This window comes from Rhipicephalus sanguineus, chromosome 9, assembly GCF_013339695.2.
Source record: "Rhipicephalus sanguineus isolate Rsan-2018 chromosome 9, BIME_Rsan_1.4, whole genome shotgun sequence".
NCBI classification, from domain to species: Eukaryota; Metazoa; Arthropoda; class Arachnida; order Ixodida; family Ixodidae; genus Rhipicephalus; species Rhipicephalus sanguineus.
Window position 1 is genome coordinate 48,247,682 of NC_051184.2, and position 26,091 is coordinate 48,273,772.

A 26,091-nucleotide genomic window follows, 5' to 3' on the forward strand; every position below is an offset into this window, starting at 1 on the left:
GGGTGTGCGCGGTGCATTCTTCATAACAACATGTATGGCGCACGTTGGCTAAATAATACAGAAGAACTAAGAACACCATCATGATTTAAGCAGCGCACTGAGGGACGAGGACAGAGAAAAGAAGGTGCACAACTAGCTCAAGTTTCAATTCTCATGGAAACTAACAACACTCAAATCGCTGTCACAAAAGTGTTGTCATCTGCTATGGTATGGTAGCGGAGCTCCACAGTGCTTCGGTTTCGGTTTCGCTCGTTGAACTTGATTGAATTCAATAACTCCGCGGAAAGTACAGGTGCCCCAAAAGTAAAACGGAGCACGCGAACTGTTGCCAAACGAAGCGAAACTGCATGCCAGCGCGCTCTATCAGAAGATGCGCTGCAGATAGCGAGACTGCGTCGGCATATCCGGCTGACCCACCCCGATATTCTGACGCTCGCCTTATCGCCGGCTCGAGGGAAGCCTACTCGCAGACTACTTGCAATTTTTTTTCTGTCCAGCTTCTGCTTCGACGCGTCTCGATTCGAATTTCTGCACTGCCTTGTAAACGGGAAGTTCCGGTCTCACGTAACCGATTGGCCACGTTTCCTGCGCACCGGTGCGGCCAGGTTCGCTATCGCCATTGAAATTAGATTACCAGTATGTCAAATATTGTGCCTATTTTGCGATTTCTAAACAGATGGGTATGCCATAAACTGTAATGGAGTACAACTGTTACATAGTCAACTGCCATCAAGTCCATAATTTAAATGTTCACGAGTTTTATTTAAATATTCCCTTCAATATCATTTCAGCCACGGCAAGGAATTTTCCCATCGAACGGAGACTTCGTGCGTGATAACGACAGCAGCATGATCATACGATTTAACAAAGAATACTGTGAGTTTAAGAAAAACGCCCTTCAGAGAAACGCATACACGGTATTTTAAATTGCGACTGATAAAGAAACAACGTGGTAGACATCTCGAGTTTACGCTATGGCACAGTTGATTCTGCGAAATACGACACTAAACTGCTGACAATTTTATTTCTTTAGGATTAAGCACTGATTCTGTCTCATTTTATAGCGAAGTATTCGGTAAGCGACAACCCGCATATAAAGAAATCCGCATGTTAGAGAAAGCAACGTGCATATAAATAAGCTTATTGTTGTTTCAGATAGAGCAAATTGTCAAAAGGATTATTCAGGCCTTCCTCGATGAATTGAAGACTGCTACGTGGCTGGACGAAGAAACCAGAACTAAAGCGGAGAGAAAGGTATGCCTCTTCTAGCCCAGTTTAACAAGTTGTAACTTGGGCAAGTGCAGGGACTGGCGAAAGTGGTTGCAAACAGAGTTTCGCCGCAAGGGATAAGCAATGAGTGGTATTGCAATGAATTGGAATGCCTTACAAAGTAACCCTAACAGCTAACGGGGCGTCCCTTCGTACACCATTCCAATTTTCAAGATGGTTATCAACTTAAAGACTTTCATTGTACTTATTTTTCAGATCCAAAAGCTCGCTGCAAAAATTGCGTACCCAACCTGGTTACTGAATATGACATTGCTTGAAAACCTATACGGCGACGTAAGTTTGTTTGATATTGCTGCCTTAAGAACGCACGACGTAGTGAGATCAAATATAGCTAGTCTCCTTACGGTTAAACGAAAATATGTAGCATGATACAAGCAACGTAATGCAATAATAATTTAAGTAGCATATATATATATATATATATATATATATATATATATATATATATATATTCGTCGTTTCTCGCGCTGTACCCAAACATGCTCACAAAATTAGCCTAGCTTTGATTTTTTACTGACCCCATGGTGCCGGCCTTCTGAGATACGCGGAAATGCGATTCCTTCAGAGGATAACGTTGTAGTGGTGGTCCAACTATGTAGTTATGCGAATAACGATCAACATAAACTACAGTGAGCGAAATGCAAATAACAGTCGTCATACCGTGCTCAACTGCACGTGCTTTTTCTATGCAGCAGTGATGGTAATTTAAAATACTTTATTACGTTATTTGGAACTCTGCGTTTAGTGACACCCATATCTGCTGCTCGAAATAAAATGTGTCGGGTTATGGAGCAATACATGCTTATGGCCTAGTTTATTTCAGATAACCGAACTCAATGCCGAGTCCACGTTCGTCAAAATGATGAATGCCATCAACGTGAAGAAAGACCATAGGATGATGAACAAATTGAACACAGAATATGACCAAAACTTCGAGTAAGTAAAAAAATATAAGGACGCATAACAAAGTTGTGCAGACGTAATTAAAAAAAAAAAATGAGACTTGGAGGACGCTTGAGCTCCACCTTCGAGAGTAGATAGCACTCGATATAGTAATCGGATAGTAATCGGGCACCGTTCGCACCGCCGCCTGATTAGCTATAGCAAGGCCTCGATTCTCTGTGGACACATGAACCGTGCAGCGAGGGAAGGAACGTCTGTGCGCGTAACATTGGCAGTTTTAAACTCTCCTAGGCAGCAGGCCTGCTGCAAATACGTATACTTGCGAAGTGATAATATCGCCATAATACCTCATTTCGCAAATTAGCGAAGTGGCCACCACGCGTTCGTAATGCAATAGCGTAGACCTGCGCCGAGGAGGGGCGCTGCGGTGCCGGGCGCTGCCGATGAATGTGGAGAGAATACTCGTAACGCGACTGGTCACCTCTCCGCTCTCCCCACACGCCGCCTTCAGTTCCCGTTGCTTAGCCCGCACGCTGCGCGCGTTCTGCACGTGTTTTCGCGAATTTTGTGGCTCGCAAGGCGTTCTAAGACGATCTGCGTGGATGAGGACTCCTTTCGTAGCTGCAGCGCGGCGAAAGGGCAGCGTCTACTCAGCCTTCTAGGAGATGCGGAGAGTAGCAATAGTAGTTGCAGGAGCAGAAACACGTTTATTTCAGCAACCCATGAGGGAGCTCGGCGCAGCTTCCTTGGCGGAGGCGGAGGGAAGTTGAGAGAAAAGAGCGGAAAGGAGAGGCGAGCTTGTCGAGCATTGAGCTACCACAGCACGGAGCGTCTGGTCGGGTAGCTGTATGTAATCGTAAAAAAAAAAACACACACACACACACAAAAAAGCTCGTGGGAGCCTGTCGGCACTGGGAATCGAACCCCGTACCTACCGCATTGGAGGCGTACCCTCCAACAACCTAGCCTCCTCTGCAGTGAAAAGGTGCGCATTGAGTCGCTATCTACTCGCTCTCGCATGCCTTCCTTGGCAGTCCCAGCATGTGCAGTACACGCGACGCGAGAGAGGATCTTATCGCATTTGGACATCGTACTGAAAATTACAGCGTCGACACAAATTTACCTCGCGTTTCCCTGTAATAGCTACCGCGTTCTTTAAATAGTTTACTAAGCATATTTCAGGCTTTCCCAAGCCGATAATTCAACTTTTGGTGTCATTTCAAGAGAAACAACGTATTTCTACAGTACTATGCTATTTGTACTCTGCTAGATAAGTGTTATGCCACCTGTGCTAGTGTCTGAAATTTGGTAAGGTAACTTGAAGGAATCAGTACTGTACAAGTACATTTGTACTTGTGGCTTCGTGCTACAAACGGGTGGTTGTCTATTTTACCTTTGTCAACCCTTCCGGCACATTGCGGGATTCCGCAGAACTGATTTGCTGTACTGTACTAAGGTTTGCATCTTCACTCGTTTCCAAGGGAACACCTTTGAAATAAACAGCGAGAATGACTTGCAAAGGCGATTGACCAGCAAACACACATAACATTGACTTCCAGCTGACTTACAGATACCGCGTTCCCTTTTTTGGCATTCATACACTTTAAAACGAGTCACTGCATACGGGGAAATATTGTGAACGCTACAACATCTCTGACTTTTTGCTTATTAAAGACGATAGTCTTTCTTGGGGAACTTAAACGCAGAAATTTTGGTCTGTCTGTCTTTCTGTTTGTCGGCACGTCCCTCGATTCAGCCACTCGGCCAAAGTTGAACCACTTGCCCAAGGGCCAGCCGTCTTGAACTGGTACGGCTGTTCATACTTGTGAACGTTGTCGATCAAAAAGTAAATATCATGCACATCTGAGGTGCAACATCACTAGGTAAGTATTAGGTGGCGCGTTCCTTTAATAGAAAATGCATACATACGTAATTTTAAGGACCCTAGTTTCTTAAGCTGCGCTGAAAATGCATAAGAATGGAAGCTTGAGCGAGTTGGTATGCGTTCATCTTTGTTGAAACAGCGCTCACTAGATATTTGATCAAGTGTCAAAATTTCCTATCAAATTTATAATTTTTCTATTTTGTAACCTCCCCTCTAAAGAATTATAACATTTATAAAACCACTCAAGTCTTGGCCAATCCCCCACAGTGGGTGTGAGCCAAAGTTGCAGGTGAACAAGAACAAGAACAAGAACAAGGCAGCGCCTGTCCTGTGCCTTCTTTTAATTCGTCGTCGTCTAGTGAGCGCTGTTTCAACAAAGCTGAAAATGCGACTTCGCTGAAATTTGCCTTCCTCCGTGCCCTTCGCACGAGCTCATTGTTGTGTTTCGGTTTCGGCTCTGTTGCACTGTACAAATGCCATGGGTTGGTGTTAAAAACTTTAGTTTTGAGAAGGCCAAGAAGGTGAAAAAAAATATTTAAAAAATGAAAAAGCAGCGTTGTGGGCGGCCTTCAGGCTGCCGGTTGTGGGCGCCGCTCTGGCGTTCCTGTTTTACCCAGGCGACGTGTAAATAAAAGAGTGTGTGGAGAGTACTCGTTGAGTGCGGACGTTTCTCTGCTTCAGCGCTTCGCGCCAAACCGCGTTTTCGGGCTGGCTGGCGTCCCCGCCGGTCGCGTTGGTCACCGCCGGTCTTCGCCTGCTGCTGCGCCGGGGCTACCAGCACGCAACACAGCACTCATGTTTCCCGACGTATTGCCAGATGGCGTCCATATCTCACACAGCGCCTCTTCTATCGTCTTTACACGACATTTGCAGCGAAGCACGCAGATACGTGGCCAATTTTTTCTTCTTCTAATAGACCACAAAATAGCTGCAAGATTAGATGAACTGCGAGAGAGACAAAGGCAAAGGGAAGGCAGGGAGGTTAACCCGGTTGTACCCGGTTTGCTACCCTACGCGATGGGAGGCGGAAGGGGAGGAAAATGATAGAGAAAGAAAGGAGGAAAGAGAGAACAAGTGATACGCGCACAGACATGTCAGCGTTCACCGCGCGTACCCAGAAGGTTTCAGGCTACGGTTCGACTTCGACTGTCTTAGATGAAGGAGACCACAATCGACAACGTTATTGAGGGCTTGCAAGTACTAGCTTCAAGGTATCCAGAACTTGCAGGGCACTTCGAGCTGATGCGGTTTTGATTCCGGTGAGGAGTGCGCGCATTGTTTTAAAATCAATGACCCGAACACAGCGACGACACGTGAGTATTCGTAGCGGACGTCGTCAGTGTATTTTGTGCCGGCTAACAACGAGTGCGCATATGATGGTAATGATAGTCACGCGACATCCGCCACCGCGTTTATCGCATCTGCGTCTTTTCGGCCCTTCAAATGACACGCGGTGATTGGTGGTGGTGGTGGCAGCAGTGGTGGTAGCTATCAGGAAAGAGAAGTAAAATATCTGTAAGCTTCACAAAACTAAGGTGCGAAAAGGAGCAGCTGCCAAACAAAAAGTACGGAACAAGAACAGCCTCAAGAAAAGAAACTTGACGTGCACAATAAAAGCTCTGCTGCTTTCTCCATAAAAGTTTATTGTACACAGAACCTTGCGCGGTTGTTATTTCGCTTTGGGCTGTTACGGATAACCCACATATTTTTTCTTCCTTTGTTTTGTACGCAGCTGGCTTTTCAGCATGTCATTAGTAACAGCATTTTACAAACCAAGTGCAAATGAATTCGGTAAGTCATTAGAGATTGTTAGCTTGTTTACAAACTCATACATACTGCTCGTTTTATTAAAAAAATGGTGGAACTATGAAGCACACCTCGAACTTTATACCATAAACATTGAAATATTCTGACATAGAATGTTTTCTGTTTTCTGCTAAATATAGCCACATATGTATATCTATAGCGTGAATATCATAGCTCATGAAATATTTTACACGATTTGAGAGTTCCTGGCAAAAACAGCAGGGAAGTCGCTTGCAACAGTTTACAATTTGCAATGCAGGAGCAATATATATCCTTATAGAAATACACAGTTTAGTCATTACCTTTCGAATATCAGAGTTAATTGAAACTTAGATAACTTAGTCTGTTCACTGACAGTATAAACAAGTTATGGAGTTCTAGTAATAAATTTGTATACAATGAAATTTGCCAGATTCCACGCCTTGCGGCAATCGGTTTTATGTGAAGCAACAAGCGAGTAGTCATCCACGCTGATTTATGGCTTTGAGCCTAGCGTTACGAGGTGCATAGACGGGTTTGTGTAAGCGTAGTAAGTGTGTGCACATTGTGACCTTACCAGGCACGTCTACTACAGTGGCGTTTGAAGGGCTACTTATGGTCTGACGTAACGCCAGCCCTCACTTTACAGCATATGTACAATAGAGTATTAACGAAACGAATTGCACTTTACGGTGCGATGACGTGAATATCATGCGTAACTTTCGTTAGCGTACTCCTCCGGGGTCGAGCAACGCTTGAGCATAGCTTGCTCAATCATAGAAATGAAAATGCAATGTTTATTAGACTTCTATGAAAGCAGAGTCAACACTGGAACCACAGTTGGCGTTAACCCGACATGACGCCTGTAACGCATAAGTGAATATGCAGTGTTTATTGCTTTGTTATAAAATTAGATAGCCAGCACTACAACTATAATTCACGCTGCACCGACATTACGCCTGCATAGGATGTTTTTGTGAAGCCGTTTCTAGACCTCGCGTGGCTCTTTGGTAGAATACCTGACTGCCATGCAGAATGCTTGGTTTCGATTACTGCTGGGATCCTAATTTTCATTCTTTCCATTCGTCGGGTCAACGCTGCCGAAGTCGATTTTTCTTAACGCTCTCGCATTTAAATTACCAATGTCTGTTCTCGGCGTTCTTGGGTATATAAAAACTGCCAATCACATGTGGCGCATACCAGTACACCGCGGCTCGTGGTAAACGGGCATGTGTCACACTTGTCTGGAGGTAAGAGTCTGACGACGTACGCGAGAGGATTTTCACGTTATTGGTGTCATGACCCGGCAGTCATATTCGTCAAATCCTCTTACCTTCCCATGCCAATTTTTGCCTACACCAAGGTAAGGAGGCGATCACGAGAACAGCCAGACGTAAGCCGCTTGATAGATAGATAGATAGATAGATAGATAGATAGATAGATAGATAGATAGATAGATAGATAGATAGATAGATAGATAGATAGATAGATAGATAGATAGATAGATAGATAGATAGATAGATAGATAGATAGATAGATAGATATACTCTCATAGCGCTTTGGGTTCGCTAAGAAATGTTTCGCATTTAATAAATGTGTATGCGTAACAGTTTATGTGGATTTGCTCAGCACATTCTTGCTGGAATGCGCATGAAACAGCTACTGACTAACGGCCTTCGGCCTGCTAGCGCTTTCATCATATATGTAGCAAAATGACAAAACAAATATTTTGTTAATAGCTTGTTAGTATATAAATCACGGTAGATTGAGCACATCAGCGTTAATTACGAGCTGTCAGTTACCAGCAGCAATAAATCTGTACGATTGTACGTCTTCGTATGTTTTGCGAATACAACAATATCAATATTTAAATGATATCTATAAATAGTGGTTTTTGTAGAAATTTGCAAATACGAAATAATCAGAACAGTAACGAGTTGTTATTGAATGCGTGATGAACTATACTAGCTTAACGAAAGAAGCTGCAGTTTTTACTATTTTAATATGTTTGAACTGAGTGTCACAGTGTAATCGTTGTCTTAGCTGTCGTTTCTGCAGCTGATTTACTTGTATATGCAATTGCTTACATCACGCTTCCATCTTTATTCACTTGTAAATATTCATCTTTACAGTGTACCCGATAGGTGGCCTTCGTTCTCCATTCTACAGATACCATCTGCCCAAGTAAGTCAATGCACGAATAGCGCAATACAACAAAGTGAAGCCCCTTGTATGGTTTGACTGATGCACTTAATTATTGACTGGAACCTGCGCCCGAAATTACCCGACAAATTTCGCATCGCAGCGCGTTCCTTGTATCGTCGTGAGATGAATGCAAAATAATTTTGAAGAAAGACGATTGCAAACAAAAGTTCTTGAACATACAATCGAAACAAGGTTGGACAACATGAATTCGCATGTGCACTCGTATTTCATTCGCCAGAGACGTGTCATGCTGGTTTCAATCAAAACGCAGCTTACATCTTTCGGTACCGGAACCTTTATGTACACTCTAAATACGTCCCGCCAGAAGCCGCCGTCGTTACCGCCACGTGGGCCATTTTGCCGACAGCTGAAAACTACCGTGATTTCAGTAGGACATTGCTAGCATGAGAGTTCAGTGAAATCGGGAGTTTCGCCATAAATTAAAAGAAACACGCATTTTTGTGCTTGTACCGCGCTTTGCTATCGCTTTTCGCTTGGCGTCCAGCTGCCGACCTGCAACAGTAATTCCATCTCGACATCGCTCGAACGGTCGTCGTGCGTCTGCGCACTCATCTCGGGGCATTTCTGAAATCTCCTCCTCGCTGGAAGCCCAGCGTCTCATAGTCCGGCGGTGTATTGCTATAGTTCTAGTTCACTGTAGGATTATGGACTAGCCTGCGTGGTGTTCTTGCTGCGACGGAAGTCGACGGCGTTGGTGGCTCACGTAGCCGCTCTGGACAGCGCTCTTAGTGTCAGTTGCACATATAATGAAATCGGAATGGACATATTGGTGGCGTTTCTGTAGCTCTAACAAGCAGAAAACCTGGTTTAGATTTCCGATTCCGCATACTAAGTGTATCGCAAGCGTGAACAGTACATTATTTATTCCCAGGCAATCAAAACTTCCCGCTTAATGCAGGGCTGGCCAGTATCCATATAGTATCTTCGAGATACTTTTGAGTATTTGTATATCTATATTGAGATACATTTGAAAAATGTATTTGTATCTCTGTAGTGAAATAACTTTACGATGTATTGATTATATCGAGATATAGTGTGTGGGGATCACTGATAACCCTCGCCCTCGTCCACACCGGAGATGACACCAAGCGACAACGGAGCCCACTGCGCATGTCCCTCGATGCCCAAAAGATTCGTAACCGAACGCAGCGAGCGGCCAAGGGGGAGTGGTCGGTGAACTTTCGTGGAGTGTGCTGGTGTGCGCGGCGTGCGGTCCGCCGTGGCCAAGGTGAGCGGGACCGGCACGGAAGCTGTGCGTAGAAACTGTTCGTGAGTTTATTTTATGTGTGCCCTTGCCGCCGTAACGTTTTCTTTAAAGTCTTCTTCCTACTAATAAATGGTTTTGGGTTATTCCCACTGAGCGCCCATTCCTTGGAGTAGACGGCGGACCCTACAACTGGCGCCCAACGTGAAATCGGCCCCGTCTTCTGCCAGCAATAATGGAGGCCGCACTTCAAATGCTGCTGGAGACGATGGAGCGCCTCGACGTAGCCTCCGCAGTGTACTGCGCGGCGCGGGGACACGCCGAATCGGCAGCCTATTGCGCGGCGAAGGGCGTGGTAATCCCAACGATGAACTTCGAATGGCTGACGGCCCCGGTTGGGCGACACTGCACACCGGCGCAAGAGGACGAGACTGCTGACGCCGGTAATCCCAACGCGAAGGCTCCAGTTGGGGAGCTACGAGTGGACCAGGCCCCGGCAATGGATGCAGGCGAGGACGACACAGACGCCACAAACGAGTGTGAGGCGGCCTTGGTCGCGCATCCCAACGACAACGACGACTCCAACACGGGCGCGGCGGAAGAGGACCAGGCCATTGCGGCGAGAGTGAGTGGGCCTACGGAGACGCCAAAAGCTGCTGAGGCTGCCGGCGCCGAGACACCTTCCTCAACAAGGCCTGAAGCAGCGACGACGACGGAAGCAAGGGAGGATGCCACCAAGAGGGCCGTTACGAGAAGTAATCAGGCAGTCTGCACGGCCACAAAGACGACAGCTAAGGCGACTGCAGAAAACGAGGGTGTGGCCGTAGCCACTCGGACGGGCAACCTCGAGGCACTCTTCAGCGAGCACGGCGAAGGGGTGTTCGCAAAGGCCGTAACTGCGAGCAAGACGCCTGGCGCGCAGCGTTGCGGCTTCATCACGGTGAGCACCACCGAGGAGACGAACAAGTGCATCCAGAACCGGCACCCCACCGAACTACACGGAAAGACGATATCAGTCGAGCGCACGGAGCACGAGCCCGGTGGCACCCTGCGCAAGTTCGAAGCAACGTTGGGAGCGATTGGGGTGGCAGCCGCGCAGGCTGCGGCCGACCTCAAGGGAGACCAGGAGGCCGCCGCCAAAGCAAAGCTTGCAGCTGCCGATGACCTGCAGCGAACTTTTTTTGTTCAGGGGGGGGGGGGGATGTGTGGGGATCACTGATAACCCTCGCCCTAGTCCACACCGGCGATGACACCAAGCGACAACGGAGCCCACTGCGCATGTCCCTCGATGCCCAAAAGATTCATAACCGAACGCAGCGAGCGGCCAAGGGGGAGTGGTCGGTGAACTTTCGTGGAGTGTGCTGGTGTGCGCAGCGTGCGGTCCGCCGTGGCCAAGGTCAGCGGGACCGGCACGGAAGCTGTGCGTAGAAACTGTTCGTGAGTTTATTTTATGTGTGCCCTTGCCGCCGTAACGTTTTCTTTAAAGTCTTCTTCCTACTAATAAATGGTTTTGGGTTATTCCCACTGAGCGCCCATTCCTTGGAGTAGACGGCGGACCCTACAAGTGTAGGCCATGGGCATGCGCATAGCCAGGAATTTTTTTTCGGGGTGTGCCCATTTGATGATGAACCTTGACTATTTGAGAAAAACACCTATTTTCATTATTTATTTTTGGGTGAAACACCCCCCTCTATCAAAATTTCAGAACGGGGGAGGGCTAGCCCCCCTTGGCTACGGGCCTGGCCATGGGTATCTCGTTACATTTTTGCCGCAAATGAGCTGACGTGTTTCCAAGGGGGAAAGGGAGACTTCATGTGCTAACCCAAGCAAAGGAGGTACAGTTGGTGTGTCCCATGAGGTGAAGCCCCCGGGGCCGCTGATGGCAGAATCGCGAAAACAGTATTGTCATCCTATGTCGACGAAAGTCTCTTTCTCAGGGCAGGCGCTGCACTCCTACTTTCTTTCGGACGGCAACCTATTTCGCGAGTTCGCTAGTTTTGTCTTGAGGCCCAACAGATGCTGGCTAGATGGCAGCCTATTTGAGAAGCTCCTGTTGCTTAAGCGCAATTAACGCAACAACATTCTCAACAAAACTGACCTGACTAGAAGAAATGCATACTTTTTTCATATTTCACTGGTGTTCATTGGTGTTTCGAGCAATATGCTTGACATGCAAGTTTCAGTGCGCTGGAACATTAGTCACAATATTATCTTGTACCTAATAAATGTCTCTGCAGAGCATCGCAATGCCCGAAATAAAGAAGTATTCCAGTATTTGAATTCATGTATTCGTATGCAGGTATTTGTGTTCCCTGATGCTTTTTTCTTTTTGCGATAATATTTCGCAGATGTCCCGTTACGTAAAAGACAAGTGTCTCTCAGTATTTGTATTTTAGGCCTCGAGCGCATGTTTTCTGATATCTGTATTCCGGAATGCCAACCCTGTATAATACCTAACTTCCGTCGCCGGAAATTGATGTGCGATGCTGCAGTCGGCGCGAAAACCGACTTCAGGAACGAATTGAAACATTACAGGCTGCAGCCGCTTTCATTGGTGCTGCAGTATTCATCAAGACAGACTCACAAGACAGACGGCCGACAAATACAGCAGGTGTAATTTGGAGTGCAGGGCCCTATTTTACATACATTCGCCTAGATCGAGCTCTTGTTTGCACCGCCTATAAGAAAAGTAAAAGCGCACTTGCGATTGTACGTCACAGGGACCTGAAAATATAGAATGTTTCACAAACTTTAACGTTAGAAGGGGCAAAAATGTAAAATCGGCCACTTCAACAACAACAACAACAAATCACTGTATGCCGCTAGGGCGAAACAACGAATGCGATAAAAAACAAAATGTAATGTTATACGAAGTAAGGCAAGCAGCTCTTTTGGATCCGATCTCGCGTAACTCTACAAAACGCCTCTGTAAGAGAATATGGCCGCACCAGGCAGCGAAGCGGTTTTCGTGCTGCCTGTCGTCTCAACGCGAAGTAAGCGGTCGAAGAACAACACGTATTTGAGCCATTTGATGACGTCTGTCGGGGTAGGCGCTCGCGACCTCGCCCTTATGATCAAAGTTCGCAGGCGCTGCATGAGCGAGGCAGCCCGCCTCCTTCACCCCCGGCGTTCCTTCATGCTCGACGGGCGGAGCGTTTCCTCTCTACTTGGCGAGCAATCGACGGCAGGCCTCGCATGCGGAATTGATATTACTGGTTCTTAGCTTGTACGTATACTTTTATACGTTACCGTGTTACCGGATTAGCGGATTGCGTTTACCGTGTTACCGGAACGCGTGTGTTAGGAAAGTTTTAGCTTGCCATACGTAAACGTTTACGTACGTACGTAAGCGTATACCTTTACGTTTACAAAACCCACTAAATGGTGATGATCACTGCATTCACACTATATTTAACTTAGATAAGATTCAATCACCGCTGCGGCAAAATTGCAATAGACGTTTTTAGCGTGTACAACATCCCGGTATACACAAAGAAATGTAGGAATACCGGGTTACCGAACGATGGTGCCGACATCTTGTGACGCTTCCTGCAGCCATACTCATGGACACGTTTGTTTTGCCCAAGTGGTTTTGAGGGAAAAACGAATTAAAGAGGCAACTGATTCGTGATTACGTCACTGCAGGGCGTTTACACCAGAAGTAGAATGCGCCACGTTTTACATGAACAATTTTGTGCTTGCCTGGTACATCTCGGCCCCGCTAGATGGCACTACCTATCCGTGCCCTCTCATGGGCTTTAGGTTTCCCACGTTTACGGCTTCGGTATTCTAGGTCACTCTAGTTTCGCTAATCCGGATCAAACAACGTGGTCGTAATTGGCGCTCGCACGTCGGCTTATTTTTACTCGGCAGCTGGAGTCTCCGAAAAGCGGATATTGCGAGTAGCCACGAACGAATATGAATTCGCGAGCTATGGCTCCGAACGTAAAACGCATCCAGCGAGTAGTCTCCGTTCCGTGAAAGCAAGTCTTCGTTCCGTAAAGAACCGCGCATACGTAGATTCCGTCCGGTATCCGGTAACACAGTAACGTAAAAAAGTATACGTACAAGCTAAAATCCCCTATTAAGGGCTTTTAGCTGGCATTTCTAGCTTGAAAACACGCGAATATTTTTGCCTACAACATCTTGTTTTCTTTCTTGTTATTTTGTAATACTAGAGTGATATAGCCAGCTATGGTGCACCAAAAAGGGCCTGTCGAAGTGGAAATAAACTCAGTTGTAAGTCGGCGCTCGTCTGTGTTTAACTGCCTCCTGTCTTCGTCAAATTCACGCTGCATTCTTCCAAACCTTCACGCTTCAGCTGTGCATTGCAGCGCCTCCACAGAGCTTAGCGGAACGTCTATTCGAAGACACTGACACCGGTCGCACTCCGTGTTTTCGGGAACGTACCTCAGAGGCTGCGTCGCTATACACCCCACGACCTATACGAAAGACTAGGACCTCCTCCGACGTGCCGCAGTCGGCGACATAGCCTCCAAGCTCACCAGCGCTTGAGCGCATGGAGGAGATGGCTTACTCTGTGAAGGCGTCACCGCGATTACCAGTAGAAAACAGACGAAAAACCACCCTTCCACTTTGATCCACCGTAGAGTGGCCTGAAATAGCACTCCTCATCCGACGCAGTTGGAGAAGAGGCCATGAGTCTCGCCTTTGCTAGATGTGCACGTGCCGGCTCCAGCTCCTGTCCAGAAGAGGTCGTGCTCTTGTCATGCCTCACACTCCACCACTGATGGAATTGGAAGAGCCCATAGCAACCATAAACGCGCTCGAAGACCAATCGGAGCTCCTTCCGAAGATTCGAGATAAATGGTTGCAGAAGATCCCCTTCCACTAAGCAAAAAAGTTTCTTCCGGACAAGCATAAGACTGTTTCCGAGTCGCTAATCCCGCTGCCCCTTCACGCACCATCATCTATCATGAAAAATACTACTCTGAACCCCTTCTGCCAGGCACTCGGTATGCCATCACGCTTCCGGAGTTGCTGGACGACGCCAAAGACGCGTAACCCCCTAACACTGTGGAGATTGTGGCTGAAGAAAATATAGTCTTTCCAACTGTTTGGGAAGCAGGAAGACCAGCGAAGCTGGGGAAGCGTTATGACCGCGAGGCGTCGCGCTCAGGGTCGTCTTCACTTGCCCGATCGTCGTCGATGGCATTGGCTCAACCACGACGCGCACGCTATCGCTTCTGGGCACGCCGACATTTCTCGCATTGCCACTGCTCCACTTTGGAACGTAGAACAGGCGTCCGACAGATCGCTAGTCCAAAGAGCAACTGGACACGTTGCTAGCACGATGTTAAATTACATAGTTTACGCACAGAGCTTAAATAGGTCTGTAAATGATCCTTAGGACTTGCTCTACCGGCCCAATGTGTTTGTACAAAATCGTCAAAACCGTTTCAGGGTCCATTTAGGACGCTCGCCTTCGGTACACGGGTTCGAATCTCGCCGCACGAAGAAATTTTTCCCCTACAATTTGTCTCTTTCTCTTCGTCTTCTGCTTTACTCTTGAAACGCAAGCGCCGGAGAAATTGGCACTTGTGTTTTAGCAGCGAAGCAAAAAATGAAGACGACAAAGAAGAGGACGAAGACAGCGCATGCCGGTTCATGTTGATTGAATTTTCTGATGACACCACACAAACTACAGGGAGCTCAATAGCTTTGCTGTTGAAAAAAGGTGCGGCCTGGTGCGTGTACTGCCCCGAGCTTCTTAAGCTCGGTGCAGTGTCCGTTCTGCGGCATCCGCAGCCATTCTGCGCATGCGCCAATTCTCCCCCCTCTCCTTGCGTGACCGCGAGGAGGTGGGAAGAGGTGGCGTGAGCGCTGCCTCCGCTTCGTTTCTCCTCTCCCGCTTCTCTCTCTACGCCACAGCTGTTCGCTCGTATATAAAGCGGGGCGCTCGCTCCCGCTGCACTCTCCTTCGCAACGGCGCTATAGGCGCTCGCGAAGCTGAACGTAAACGGCAACGCCGGCAAGCGTTGCCCTCTCCTTCGCAACGGTGCTATGGACGCTCGTAAACGGCAACGCCGGCAAGCGTTCCACTCTCCTTCCCAACGGCGCTAGGGACGCTCACGAAGCTGAACGTAAACGGCAACGCCGGCAAGCGAATCTCGAAACTGCGAGGCTGCGAAACCGTGCGTTCGCTGTGCTTCCATCATTCTCTCTCTGTGCAACGGTGTGCGAAACGCCATGAACAACGTCAACGTCGGCGCTAGTTGCAGCGGCGTCGCCACCGCCGCGGAGCAGAGGAAGGCTCCGGAAGCCCAACGTAAACGTCAGCGTTGGCAAGCGGTAATTCAAACGCCTCGACAACCACCATCTCATAAGTCACATAAGAGAAACGGAAACTCGATGCGCACCCTTCGCGATCCTTTCGCATCCCTCCATGGTTGCCCGTAGGGGGCGATGATGTGTAATTTTTTTTATCGGGTGGTCGTGCATGTAGCGACCAGAAAACGCTTAGTGCTTGAGTAGAGGCGCACGAGCAGGCGTATATTTCATATTTGGCGCTTTTAGAGCGCTTTTACTCTTTCTCGGGAAAAACAACCAGGTAGATTTCAGCACAAAATAAATGCTTGATTTTGAGGCCATTTGAAGCGGCCTACACCTTAAGGTTAATATTTTACCGATTCAAGAAAGAATGAGAAAGCTTACTCATTAAACTTAGCTAATTAAATCAGCACTTAGTAATGAAAAAATACATGCTGTAAGTACAAACGACTACCACTAATGTACAGCACGTGCAACTGTCCTATGGATCTTAACACCTTCGTACGAGTTAGCTGGAACACGCGGTACATATATTCATACAAGTATGAAAGTTCTAACTACCAATCAATTGCTTCCGAATGTTTCGTTTCATAAGCGCAGCAGTAGTAAACAATAAGTGTGGTCTTTGCGTAATACTATTCGACCTGTCTGCATTTGTATTTCAACTGTGGTCTTTGCGTAATACTATTTGAACTGTCCTCATTATCCGGAAAAAACTAAATCACAATTCTTAAACTTTCTTCTTTACCTACCAGGTCATTGAATTACGGAGGAATCGGAACAGTGATTGCACATGAAATAAGTCATAGTTTTACCGGGAAAGGTGAGAATTGAATATATTGCTAGAGTTGAACGCTCTGTGCGTTTCTTGTGATTAAAGATTTTTCGAATACACGTACTTCTTAGGTCTGTAGATAGAAAGCTTGGCGATTTCTGGACATGCCACCTGCACACAAATCTTCGTTTCACTATATATAAGTATCTGAAGCGGTTGTCGGATTGGTCGACGCACTGTCCACTTTGCTGAGAATAACTACGCTCTTCACCGGGTCCCGCTTAAAGTGATAGATATAGCTAAGAAACCAGATATTTTTCATCTGGTTTCCTGGATATAGCCAAAGTTTAACGAGGACCTGATTAAGAGTTTAGCCTATGTCGCACGCGGGACCCCATTTTTGTGGTGTTGACGCCACATAAACTTCTGTCATGTCTTGTCGCGATTGCGAAGTGTCTATGATGTTGCGCTATACTGAGCATTCGATAGCGGGTTCGATTCGCGGCGGCGGCTGCCGCGTTCTGATGCTGGCAGAGTGCAATAAAATACGATTGCGTATAAATGTATGCGCAAGTTAAAGGAACCTCACGTCGTCTAAAATAATCCAGAGCCTCCGTATCAGGGGTCTCAAGCTCCTATCAGATAGCGGGTCCCATTCACGAAATTCACTCTCCCGCAAGGGCAGGAAGAATGCAGAAAACTGGAGCGATGGGAGGGGGGAGAAAGTTTGAACAAAATGTTTGAACGTTGCCATTCGAAAGAAGAGAGAGAGAAATAGAAGAAAAGAAAGAGGTAGGGAGGTTAACCTGGTAGTAATAACCGGTTTGCTACCCCGCGCCAGGGTGGACAAATAGGGGTCGGACAAAGGACAGAGAGAGTGAGATAAAATAAAAACAAAAAAAAAGCTCACATGCACACACATGCAGGACGTTCCTATCAGAGCCGTTCTGGTAGACCGGTTAAACGCAGAAAGCGCATTAGCGTCTTGCAAAGCCTTCCTCTGTGACGTTAAGTCCTGTCGATGGCGCAAGATTCTTTCTTCCGAAAGAGTCCGGTCGTCCAATTTATCAAGCGCGTCCAATTTATCAAGCAACCGTCTCTGAGAACAGTACTGTGGGCAGTCGCACAGAATATGCTGAATAGTTTTATCACTTTCACACTGGTCACGAGCTGCGATGTCGCCCATTCCTATTCGGAACGCGTACGCATAGGTAAATGCGACCCCCAACCATGGCCTGCACAGAAGGGTAGCGTCGCCTCGGTGAAGTCGTGGAGGAATTCTAAGGCTGAGAGTTGGGTCTAAGGAATAGTCGTGCGTGCTGGAAGTGTGGCTCGTTCCGCTGCGACGTAGTGCGTTGGCGAGCAAGCACACGGAGCTTCCGTGCAGCGTCAGTTCAGGAGAGCGGTATTAGTATTTGATTGTGTTCAGTATGGGCGGAACGGGAAGCTTGATCGGCCCGTTCATTGCCGATAATCCCACAGTGACTTGGAAGTCATTGAAAAATTATTTCATGTCATTTCTCAGTTAAATGGTGCGTCTCTTCTGTAATCTCAAACAAAGTTGCTCGTGCGGGCCGCGTCGTAAAGATGACAGAAGCGACTGCAGTGCCGCCTTGGAGTCACTGAACATAGTTCATTTTTGGGCCCGTTCATCACTAATGAAATGTTATGCGACACGAAGCGTTGCGAGCTCTGCTGCCGTCGACGTCGTAAGGTGGGAGGTCTTGAATTTGATTGTTGTGGCTTTGATCCGTGTCGCAACAGCTGCAGTTGAACTGTTTCGCCAAACGGAGCCGTCGGTGGATACATGTATACAGCCTTGTTACTTCTCATATAACAGCAGTAAAGCGAGCTTTTTAAGGACAGGTGACAACATATCTGCTTTTTTCCGGATGCCACGTATTGTTAGGCTGATGTTGGGCTGAGTCAGGCACACCGGAGGAATCGAAGGTCTCGCGGCGTTCATGAAGCATGTTGGTAAAGGCGCGTTTACACTAGAGCGACACGACACCGACGCAGACACGAGGCAGACGCAGACGGTCGGCCGACGAGTCACCCGCCGACGATGTCGCTGGACTGTCTGGTCACACTAGGCCGACGACGACCCCGACGCCTCCAAAGACAGCATGTCGTAGTAGTGTAACATGACGGCAAACCAAAAACACCAGCAAAACGCATCGCCCCGCCACGGTGGTCTAGTGGTTATGGCGCTCGGCTGCTGACCCGAAGGTCGCGGGATCGAATCCCGGCCGCGGCGGCTGCATTTTCGATGGAGGTGAAAACGTCTGAGGCTCGTGTACGTAGGTTTAGGTGCACGTTAAAGAACCCCAGGTGGTCGAAATTTCCGGAGCCCTCCACTACGGCGTCTCTCATAATCATAGCGTGGTTTTGGGACGTTAAACCCCAGATATTATTATTATTAGCAAAACGCATCGGGAGACTGGTCGTCGGCAGGTCGTCGGGAGATCAGTGGCCGAGCGAAAATTTGCCCATGTCGTTACTTCGAACTTCGAAGGGGGAGATCCTCCTCGACATCCTCGGGCATTTGACAATGGGCATCTCACGCACCCCGCCGACGTCTTTTCCTTGCTTCCCTTTGTCTGTCCGCACCCCCGTCCCCGACGCCGGAAGGGTTGACGGGGGCCGCGCCGCTACGCCGAGAGGGACAATGGTAGAGGAGGGAGGACGGCCTAAATGAGCAGCAGGTGGTCCCCCGTTTTCAACTTTTAGCGCAAGTTTAGTCCGTGTCGCTGTGCGCGCCTTCTGCTGTGACAAGAGAATCGGCCGACGAAAGGCTGGGAGCACGATAAGACGCGGACGGCGTCTTTCACAGACGATCTGTCGACTGTTGGCGTCGTTGCAGTGTAAATAGGACGACGACACGACAAGACACTCCCGGCGACAGTCGGCAGACCTAAAGTCCCAAGATTTTTCCTTTTTACTGAAGTACCGACAACTGCCTCCTTTCTGGCCCTCTCTCACGTGCAGCTGGCGTCCGACGCCATTTTCTTCCTAACTTGGAAAATTTACAAAGTCATGTGCGTCTAAGTACATTAGCCACGCATCTTTCAGCGGACAATATGCTAACGCGACGCGCCTTTCTCCTCCCGTCAACCCCCTGTCATCAGTGAACGGGGGAAGCGTTTTACCGGGCGCTAGAAAAGCGTTAGGAAGAACATGGCTACCGAAAACGAGCGTTAGCCAATGAGAAAAAAGAACAGGGAAAAATCTGGGGACTCTAGGCAGACCGAAATCGGTGTCGTGTCGCTCTAGTGTAAACGCGCCTTAAGGACTCGCGATACGCGGTTACCGTTTGGCAAATAGACGTGCGTAGTCTGTCTGCTGGTAAAGAGGCTAGGTGGTGGCGGGGAGTCCGAAACAGATGCATTATATGTGTCCTCAGTGTTTCAACGCCAATGTGTGTCTTGACGAGATGGTTTCCGGCAATCGCTATAGAAGGTACTGTCGATGCACTAAGAGGCAAGCCTAGGCAAATCCGGAGTGCCTGGACCTGACCACTTTTTAACGTTCGCAGACTTGTTTCGCTTGTGTTGGTTAATGCAGGCGAGCTGTACCGTAGGAAGGTGAGATAAAGTACCCTGTACAGCTGTAGCATGGCACTTGGGGACATTCCCTAAGTTTTCTCCGCGAAAACCTTCAACAGATGACAGATACCAATCAACGCTTCTTTAGGTACGATACCTGATGGCTTCATGATATGTCTCTGTCAATTATGACCCCCAGAAACTTGTGTGATCGCATATATGGTATAGATTGGCCATAGAATATTACGCTGTAGTTATTCATAGGCTTGCGTGTAAACGCCACGAGGGCACACTTCTCGCAAGAAATTTCCAAGCCTCTTTTACGGAGCTAATGGGGAGTTTGAGGGGCAGCTCTATTAATTCTCGCTCGGCGCTGTAGTCGTGTTACGGCGGACGTCCAAATGCAGATATCATCCGTGTACATTGACAGCCTAATTGTGCTTGGCAGGTGCTCAAGGAGGGCAGTCAGTGTAAGATTGAACAGCACAGGACTGAGTACGCCGCCCCGAGGGACGCCACGGTGGCTATAATGCGGAGAAGTTTGGCCGTCCTCGATGCTCACAAAAAAAGATGGCATTGAGAGATAGCTACGTATCCAGCATAACATCCGACCGCCTATTCCTACTTCTTTCGAGGGCGGTGAAGATGGCTTCATACGTAACGTTGTCATACGCCCCTGTGACGACAACGAACAAAGCGCAGAGACGCTTTCTGCCTTTTTCATGTTGAACGTAGGTGACCAGGTTGACGAAGTTGTCAATCGATGATCGACCACGTCGAAATCCTGCCATGACATCTGGGTAGGTGTTCTTGCACTCCGAGTACCACTCCAAGCGTCCGAGGATCATCCTCTCCATAACCTTGCTACACAACTGGCCAATGTGACCGGGCGGTAGGATGAGAGCTCCAACGGTGACTTGCCCGGCTTCAATAGTGGAACCAGGCGACTAGTCTTTCAGGTTGTCGGGAGCGTGCCATCTTGCCAGGATTTGTTGTACAACTCCAGGAGAAAAGTTCTCGCGCGTTCGCCCACATGACACAGGGCTCTGCACAAAAAGGCATTTCTCATATCTCATGTAAGGGTCTTTTCTGAAGGAGGTTGGACGTTAGGATTCGAGAAACATTGATACTGAGCTCCACAATGACTAAAATGTGGACGTTGTTTCTAAAATATAAAGTTTTAAGCATGAAAAGTGTTTAGCTACCGTTGTCGGATGCCCTCAAGTGACCTTGAGCGAGATGCCAGCGCCGTCATTCGGAAAATCATACGAGATCATCGGAGCATCTTGCGAGAACAAAACGAGAGATCCGGGCAATCTGCCCAAAGGTTTAAGAAAGTCCGGTCTTGGCAGACAACCTTTTGTACAGGACCTCATTACATACCCTAGCTATAGTGCAAAGAAATCACAAAATACACAGCTTCAGAGTTCTTCTTGGTGTTTGTTCACGCTATCACCGAAGCTGTAATGGACACTGAAACACTATTTACCATTCACAATAGCGACGTTGCAAAGGCAGCATCATACGTTTGCTCTTTTAAACGCCAGTGCCAAGCCTGTACTCTTTTGAACGCCAGCGACGGGCTTGTAAACGGCACGCTGTCAGATGTACTCTATACAGACAGCGGTTTCGCGGCACGGGTTGCCGCATTTTTTGAGAGATGGCGCCCTGCCACGCTGAAGCACCTTCGAGATGTGGATACCAGCAAAGGTAAATGGTGCATATATATTTTGCTCGCCATTAGTATAAATAGTTCGCCGGCGTGTTGGCCGAGCTGCTCAGCGCATCGAGCCGCAGAGCGAAGGGTCGCAGGCTCAAATCTCCGGTCGCGCGCTTCGAAAACATTTTTTGTGAACACACTTATATATATATATATATATATATATATATATATATATATATATATATATATATATATATATATATATATATATATATATATATATATATATATATATATATATATATATATATATATATATATATATATGTAAGTAGGCTACAGATCAAATTCTGGTGACTTCCCACAGCAGTCTGGCTACTTGTGATGACGTTAAGTACCAAAACTGCCAAGATGGCCGCTTGTGCGTCATCAAGACTTCCGAAAATTGGAGGACCTTTAAGCTTCGCCTTTAAGAGTCGAACGCGATAGCGACATCCATCCCCTAGTGCGCACTTCAACCACTAAGTGCATGCTCATTAATGTGTGTAGTTACACACACACGCACACACACGCACATACACACGCACACAGACACACACATGTGTGCGCGATCTATCTATAGTAATAGTACAGGTTTTCGATCTAAAGCACTTGCCTCTGATAGAGTCGACAGATGATTCTCACAATGCCTCAAAGATGGCAGCACATTATCTAATGTGACCCAGTGATCCGGAATAGAAGCGGTTCCCTACTTCACTTCTCTGAGTGTTTTCATTCTCGCGTTTTTCTATTTTTCTTCTTTCTTTTTTCTGTATGTTCCTTTTTCTTTTAATTTATAATTGACGGCTAAGATGCAAAAAGTTTTTGCGACTACCCGACGCAAAGGGAAATCCACAGTTTCATCATCATCATCATCATCACTTGCTGTTTGCTTGATACATTTTCCGTTAGATGGACATAGTTGTCCATTTTTGGAGCTGTTTGCAAGTTTGTGTGTGTTTTTAGCGGCGATGGATGCACTATCCCGGCTTTTCCCGAAGCATGGCGTCGCGCAAAAAACGTAGTTTGATGGCCTCGCCAATGCGCCTACAAATCGCCGAATGGGCTGATATTCGTCGTAACACCTGCTGAATAAAATGTGTTAAGGAGACCCCTTCCACTACATGGCGTTTATGTAGCGTTTTTTTCCGAAGCAGTTGCAAGTAACCTCGTGGCTTTGCTGTAGGACACCTGCTTGCTAAGCAAGCGGCCCGGCTTCGATCCTCAATTGGACGGAATATTTTTATTGTTTATTTTATTTGCATCTTTCTCAATTTTTCTGTCACGGACGATTTTTCGCTCACAAGCGACGCCGTCACCAACGCCGCTACCGACGGTGGAATTTCTGCGAAACGAGCTCTCTAACGCTGTCGTGTTAAAATGGCCGCTTTTTCGTCGCCAATGGAGCCACGGCGTGGAGCGGCCGTGGAAACGCCACTATATATTTTGCGAGCACGTGATGAGAAGCTCATACCGTGTTGTGACGTCAGGGTACAGTACGAAAGGAAACTAGCTTTTAAAAACCTACTGTATTTACTTTTTGAGGGCGCACTCGCGGTTAGCACTACCTTTTCTAGGCTCTTGAGGGCTTGACCTTTGACTTGACGCAAAAAAATGACAACTGGAAATATTCGTGTCAGTACCCCTGTAGAGTTCGATGACGAATATTTCTAATTATGTGCCACTTTCGCGAATTCTAAAAAATGGATATGCTATAAATTGGCCCGCACTACAATTCTCTAGTATAAACAACTGCCTTCAAGTCGGTAATTAGGAACTTAATTAACGAGTTTTTGTTAATTATGTGTGTTAACGTAATTTTGGTAGCAGAAAAGCATTTCCGGCTCGACATAGAATTCATGTGCGAGAACGACAGGAGCGTAACTGTCATAGAATTTTTATAAAAAGCCTGTAGTGTCGAAAAAACGTCCTGTATATATCGCTGTTGCTGGTTTAAAACCGAATTTATTTTTGCAGGAAGGTTTTACGCCGAAGATGGCCGCATAAGTCCATGGGCTATGAGTGATTCGTACCAACGTAAGACGGACTGCTTCAAAGCCCAATACGGAGGCGTAGTTGACAAGACAGCAAACATGTCCGTAAGTAGTACTCATGCCGCACTTAATAATGCAATTTAGTTTTGTTTGAACACGTTGTGTTGTAACGTGTTTTCGTGGTGCTGTGCTGATTCCGGAAAATGGTATTTGTTGGGGTTTAACGTCCCAAAACCACGATATCATTATGAGGGACGCCGCAGTGGAGGGCTCCAGAAATTTCGACCAAATGGGGTTCTTAACGTGCACCTAAATCTAAGTACACGGGCCTCGAGCAGTTTCGACTCCTTTAGACCACCGTGGTTTCTGGAAAAGTAGAAGTGTTTCACTTTGCCAGAATCAGCACGGCACCCCCCCCCCCCCCCCCACTCCCCGGTGTGCATGCGCAGTGTTTAAATTTCAACAGACACAACGGGGGAGCGGGGGGGAGTTCATTATTTAGTGGGAAATTATTTGTCGCGCTAGCTAAATATCTCTTGGCGACTTATAGAGCAAGCATTAGCATATGAATAAATGAAACAGAATTAGCCCCAAAGTTTTAATACAGCACCATAATACGACTCCTTAAACGACGACAAGTCTTCAGTTCGCTGCTTCACTTCACCATAAAGATTTGTTTCGCCCTAAAACCCGGAATAATCATCCGCAGCGATAATTGATATGGTTACGAATACAAGAGGTACATATATGGTATATTTTAAAGGGTATGTCAGCAGAAAGGCAAGACCGCTGGAAAACGACATGCGCAAACGCTTTACATACTTACATCAGCTTAATAACTTTTGGGAGAAATGTGGCAATCAATGTTCGCATTGCTCCATAACATCAATGTCTGGACGCAGAAGCGCCGTCGTGGCGCTTGCCATGACGAAAGGAAGCGCTTGAGTAGCGGCCATGGCGTAGCAAGGAGAGGTGACCGAACGCGACAAGCGAGCGTGGCAAAATTTTGATCGCGTCCATGTAGGCGCTCGTAGATGGCGCTACGAGAACGGGGGCCGCCTACCGCTAAGTTCATTCGCAGAATCCATACTGAAAACCGCGTGACAGCATTCCGGGCGATTCTTCCAATGCTTCCTGAAAGGCGCGGTGTTGCCGTGACTCTCAGCTGGCCTCTTTCGTTTTCTCTTTTATTTTCGCTGTCCACGGATAGCTTGGAGAGTCTGGAAATTTAGTAGGCACTGCATCTTTCGAGAGGATCGCTTTGCGGGGCATGCGAACGAAGACATTACCGTTGTAAGAGCCTCCCAGTACACGAATTGTACCCTGTCGGTGAGCGTGGGGCGACACACTTCTTGCCCATCGCTCACCGGGTCCGCGCACCTCATATAAGTTCCCAGGATGAAAGAAAACTGTCACGGAGTACGAGTAGTTTCACAAAACACGAATAAAAATCACAGCGTATCCACGGAGTGAATGATGATGAGTGGGCGAAGCTGCGGAGGTTCATCGGTAAACCGTGAATCTTCCGTGAATTCTGCCCAGTACATCATCACCGACGTGAGATCGGGCGCGTTTATACTAAAGGTTCGATGAGTTATGACGACTTGCAGCTCACTTTAATTTTACATGTACGCTGTGAATTTTCATTGTTTAGAAAACCACTGCTTTAGAAAACATCTGGCGTCTTTCGTTAAGCAGCTGGCGTCTTTTCGTTTTGCTTTAGAAACATCTGGCGTTCTTTCGTTTTGCTTTTACAAAACATCGGGCGTCTTTCGTTGGTTTATTTCATCAATCAACTGCGTTTTGAACAAAATTTTTATTGTTTAATCACGCACAGGAGAAATCTCACCAGGCACTACCTTGGAGGTAAACAATGGCTGCTAATGGGAATGAGAGACAGAAGAAGTCGGCTTTTAGCTAACACTTACACTTCTACTTCTACTAACGTTTCCTACTGGAACATGCCAATGGCTGCTAATGGGGAATGAGAGACAGAAGAATTCGGCTTTTAGTTAACGCGCACGCTGCGAATTTTTTATTGTTCAACAACGCACGGGAAAAATCTCCCACCGGCACCACCTTGGAGGTCAAAGCGTAAGACTGGTTACGCACTACGACTACTACGACTACGACTACCAGGGACGAACGGGTGCCGCCTTAAGGAGCTTCGCCCCTAAAAACGTTTCGACATCAAACGGGGCCGTCGCGGACAGAGCGATGTGACGCCCAGAAGTTTTACACACGTTCTACCGGCCTGCGCCTAGCGCCGTCTATTGATCAGAAGGCGAACGTGACCAACTTTTAGACGCGGCTGCTGCACTGCGCCTCCGAGACCATGTGTCACCTCTCTTCCTACACCGTGGTAGCGGTGTAAGAGCGCGCGTCTATTTCCTATTTCGCGCATTTCGTGAGGTCTTGCTTCAGAGCGCAGCGCTTAGGCTTCTGCGTCAAGCGTCGCCTCGTGATGGCCCTCCCCGTATCCGCCTGCCAC

The 26,091-nt window shown here is 47.4% G+C and overlaps 1 protein-coding gene across 1 annotated transcript in view; it reads left to right on the forward strand.

Moving 5' to 3' along the window:
• Window positions 1-26,091, forward strand: part of LOC119405131 (neprilysin-1-like) — a 90,089-nt gene that overhangs the window by 49,602 nt on the left and 14,396 nt on the right. The window contains exons 9-15 of the mRNA XM_049419217.1: window positions 1,156-1,254; window positions 1,486-1,563; window positions 2,114-2,226; window positions 5,811-5,869; window positions 7,996-8,047; window positions 16,340-16,407; window positions 23,584-23,705. Coding sequence (XP_049275174.1) covers window positions 1,156-1,254; window positions 1,486-1,563; window positions 2,114-2,226; window positions 5,811-5,869; window positions 7,996-8,047; window positions 16,340-16,407; window positions 23,584-23,705 — 591 coding nt within the window. The remainder of the gene's footprint in view (window positions 1-1,155; window positions 1,255-1,485; window positions 1,564-2,113; window positions 2,227-5,810; window positions 5,870-7,995; window positions 8,048-16,339; window positions 16,408-23,583; window positions 23,706-26,091) is intronic.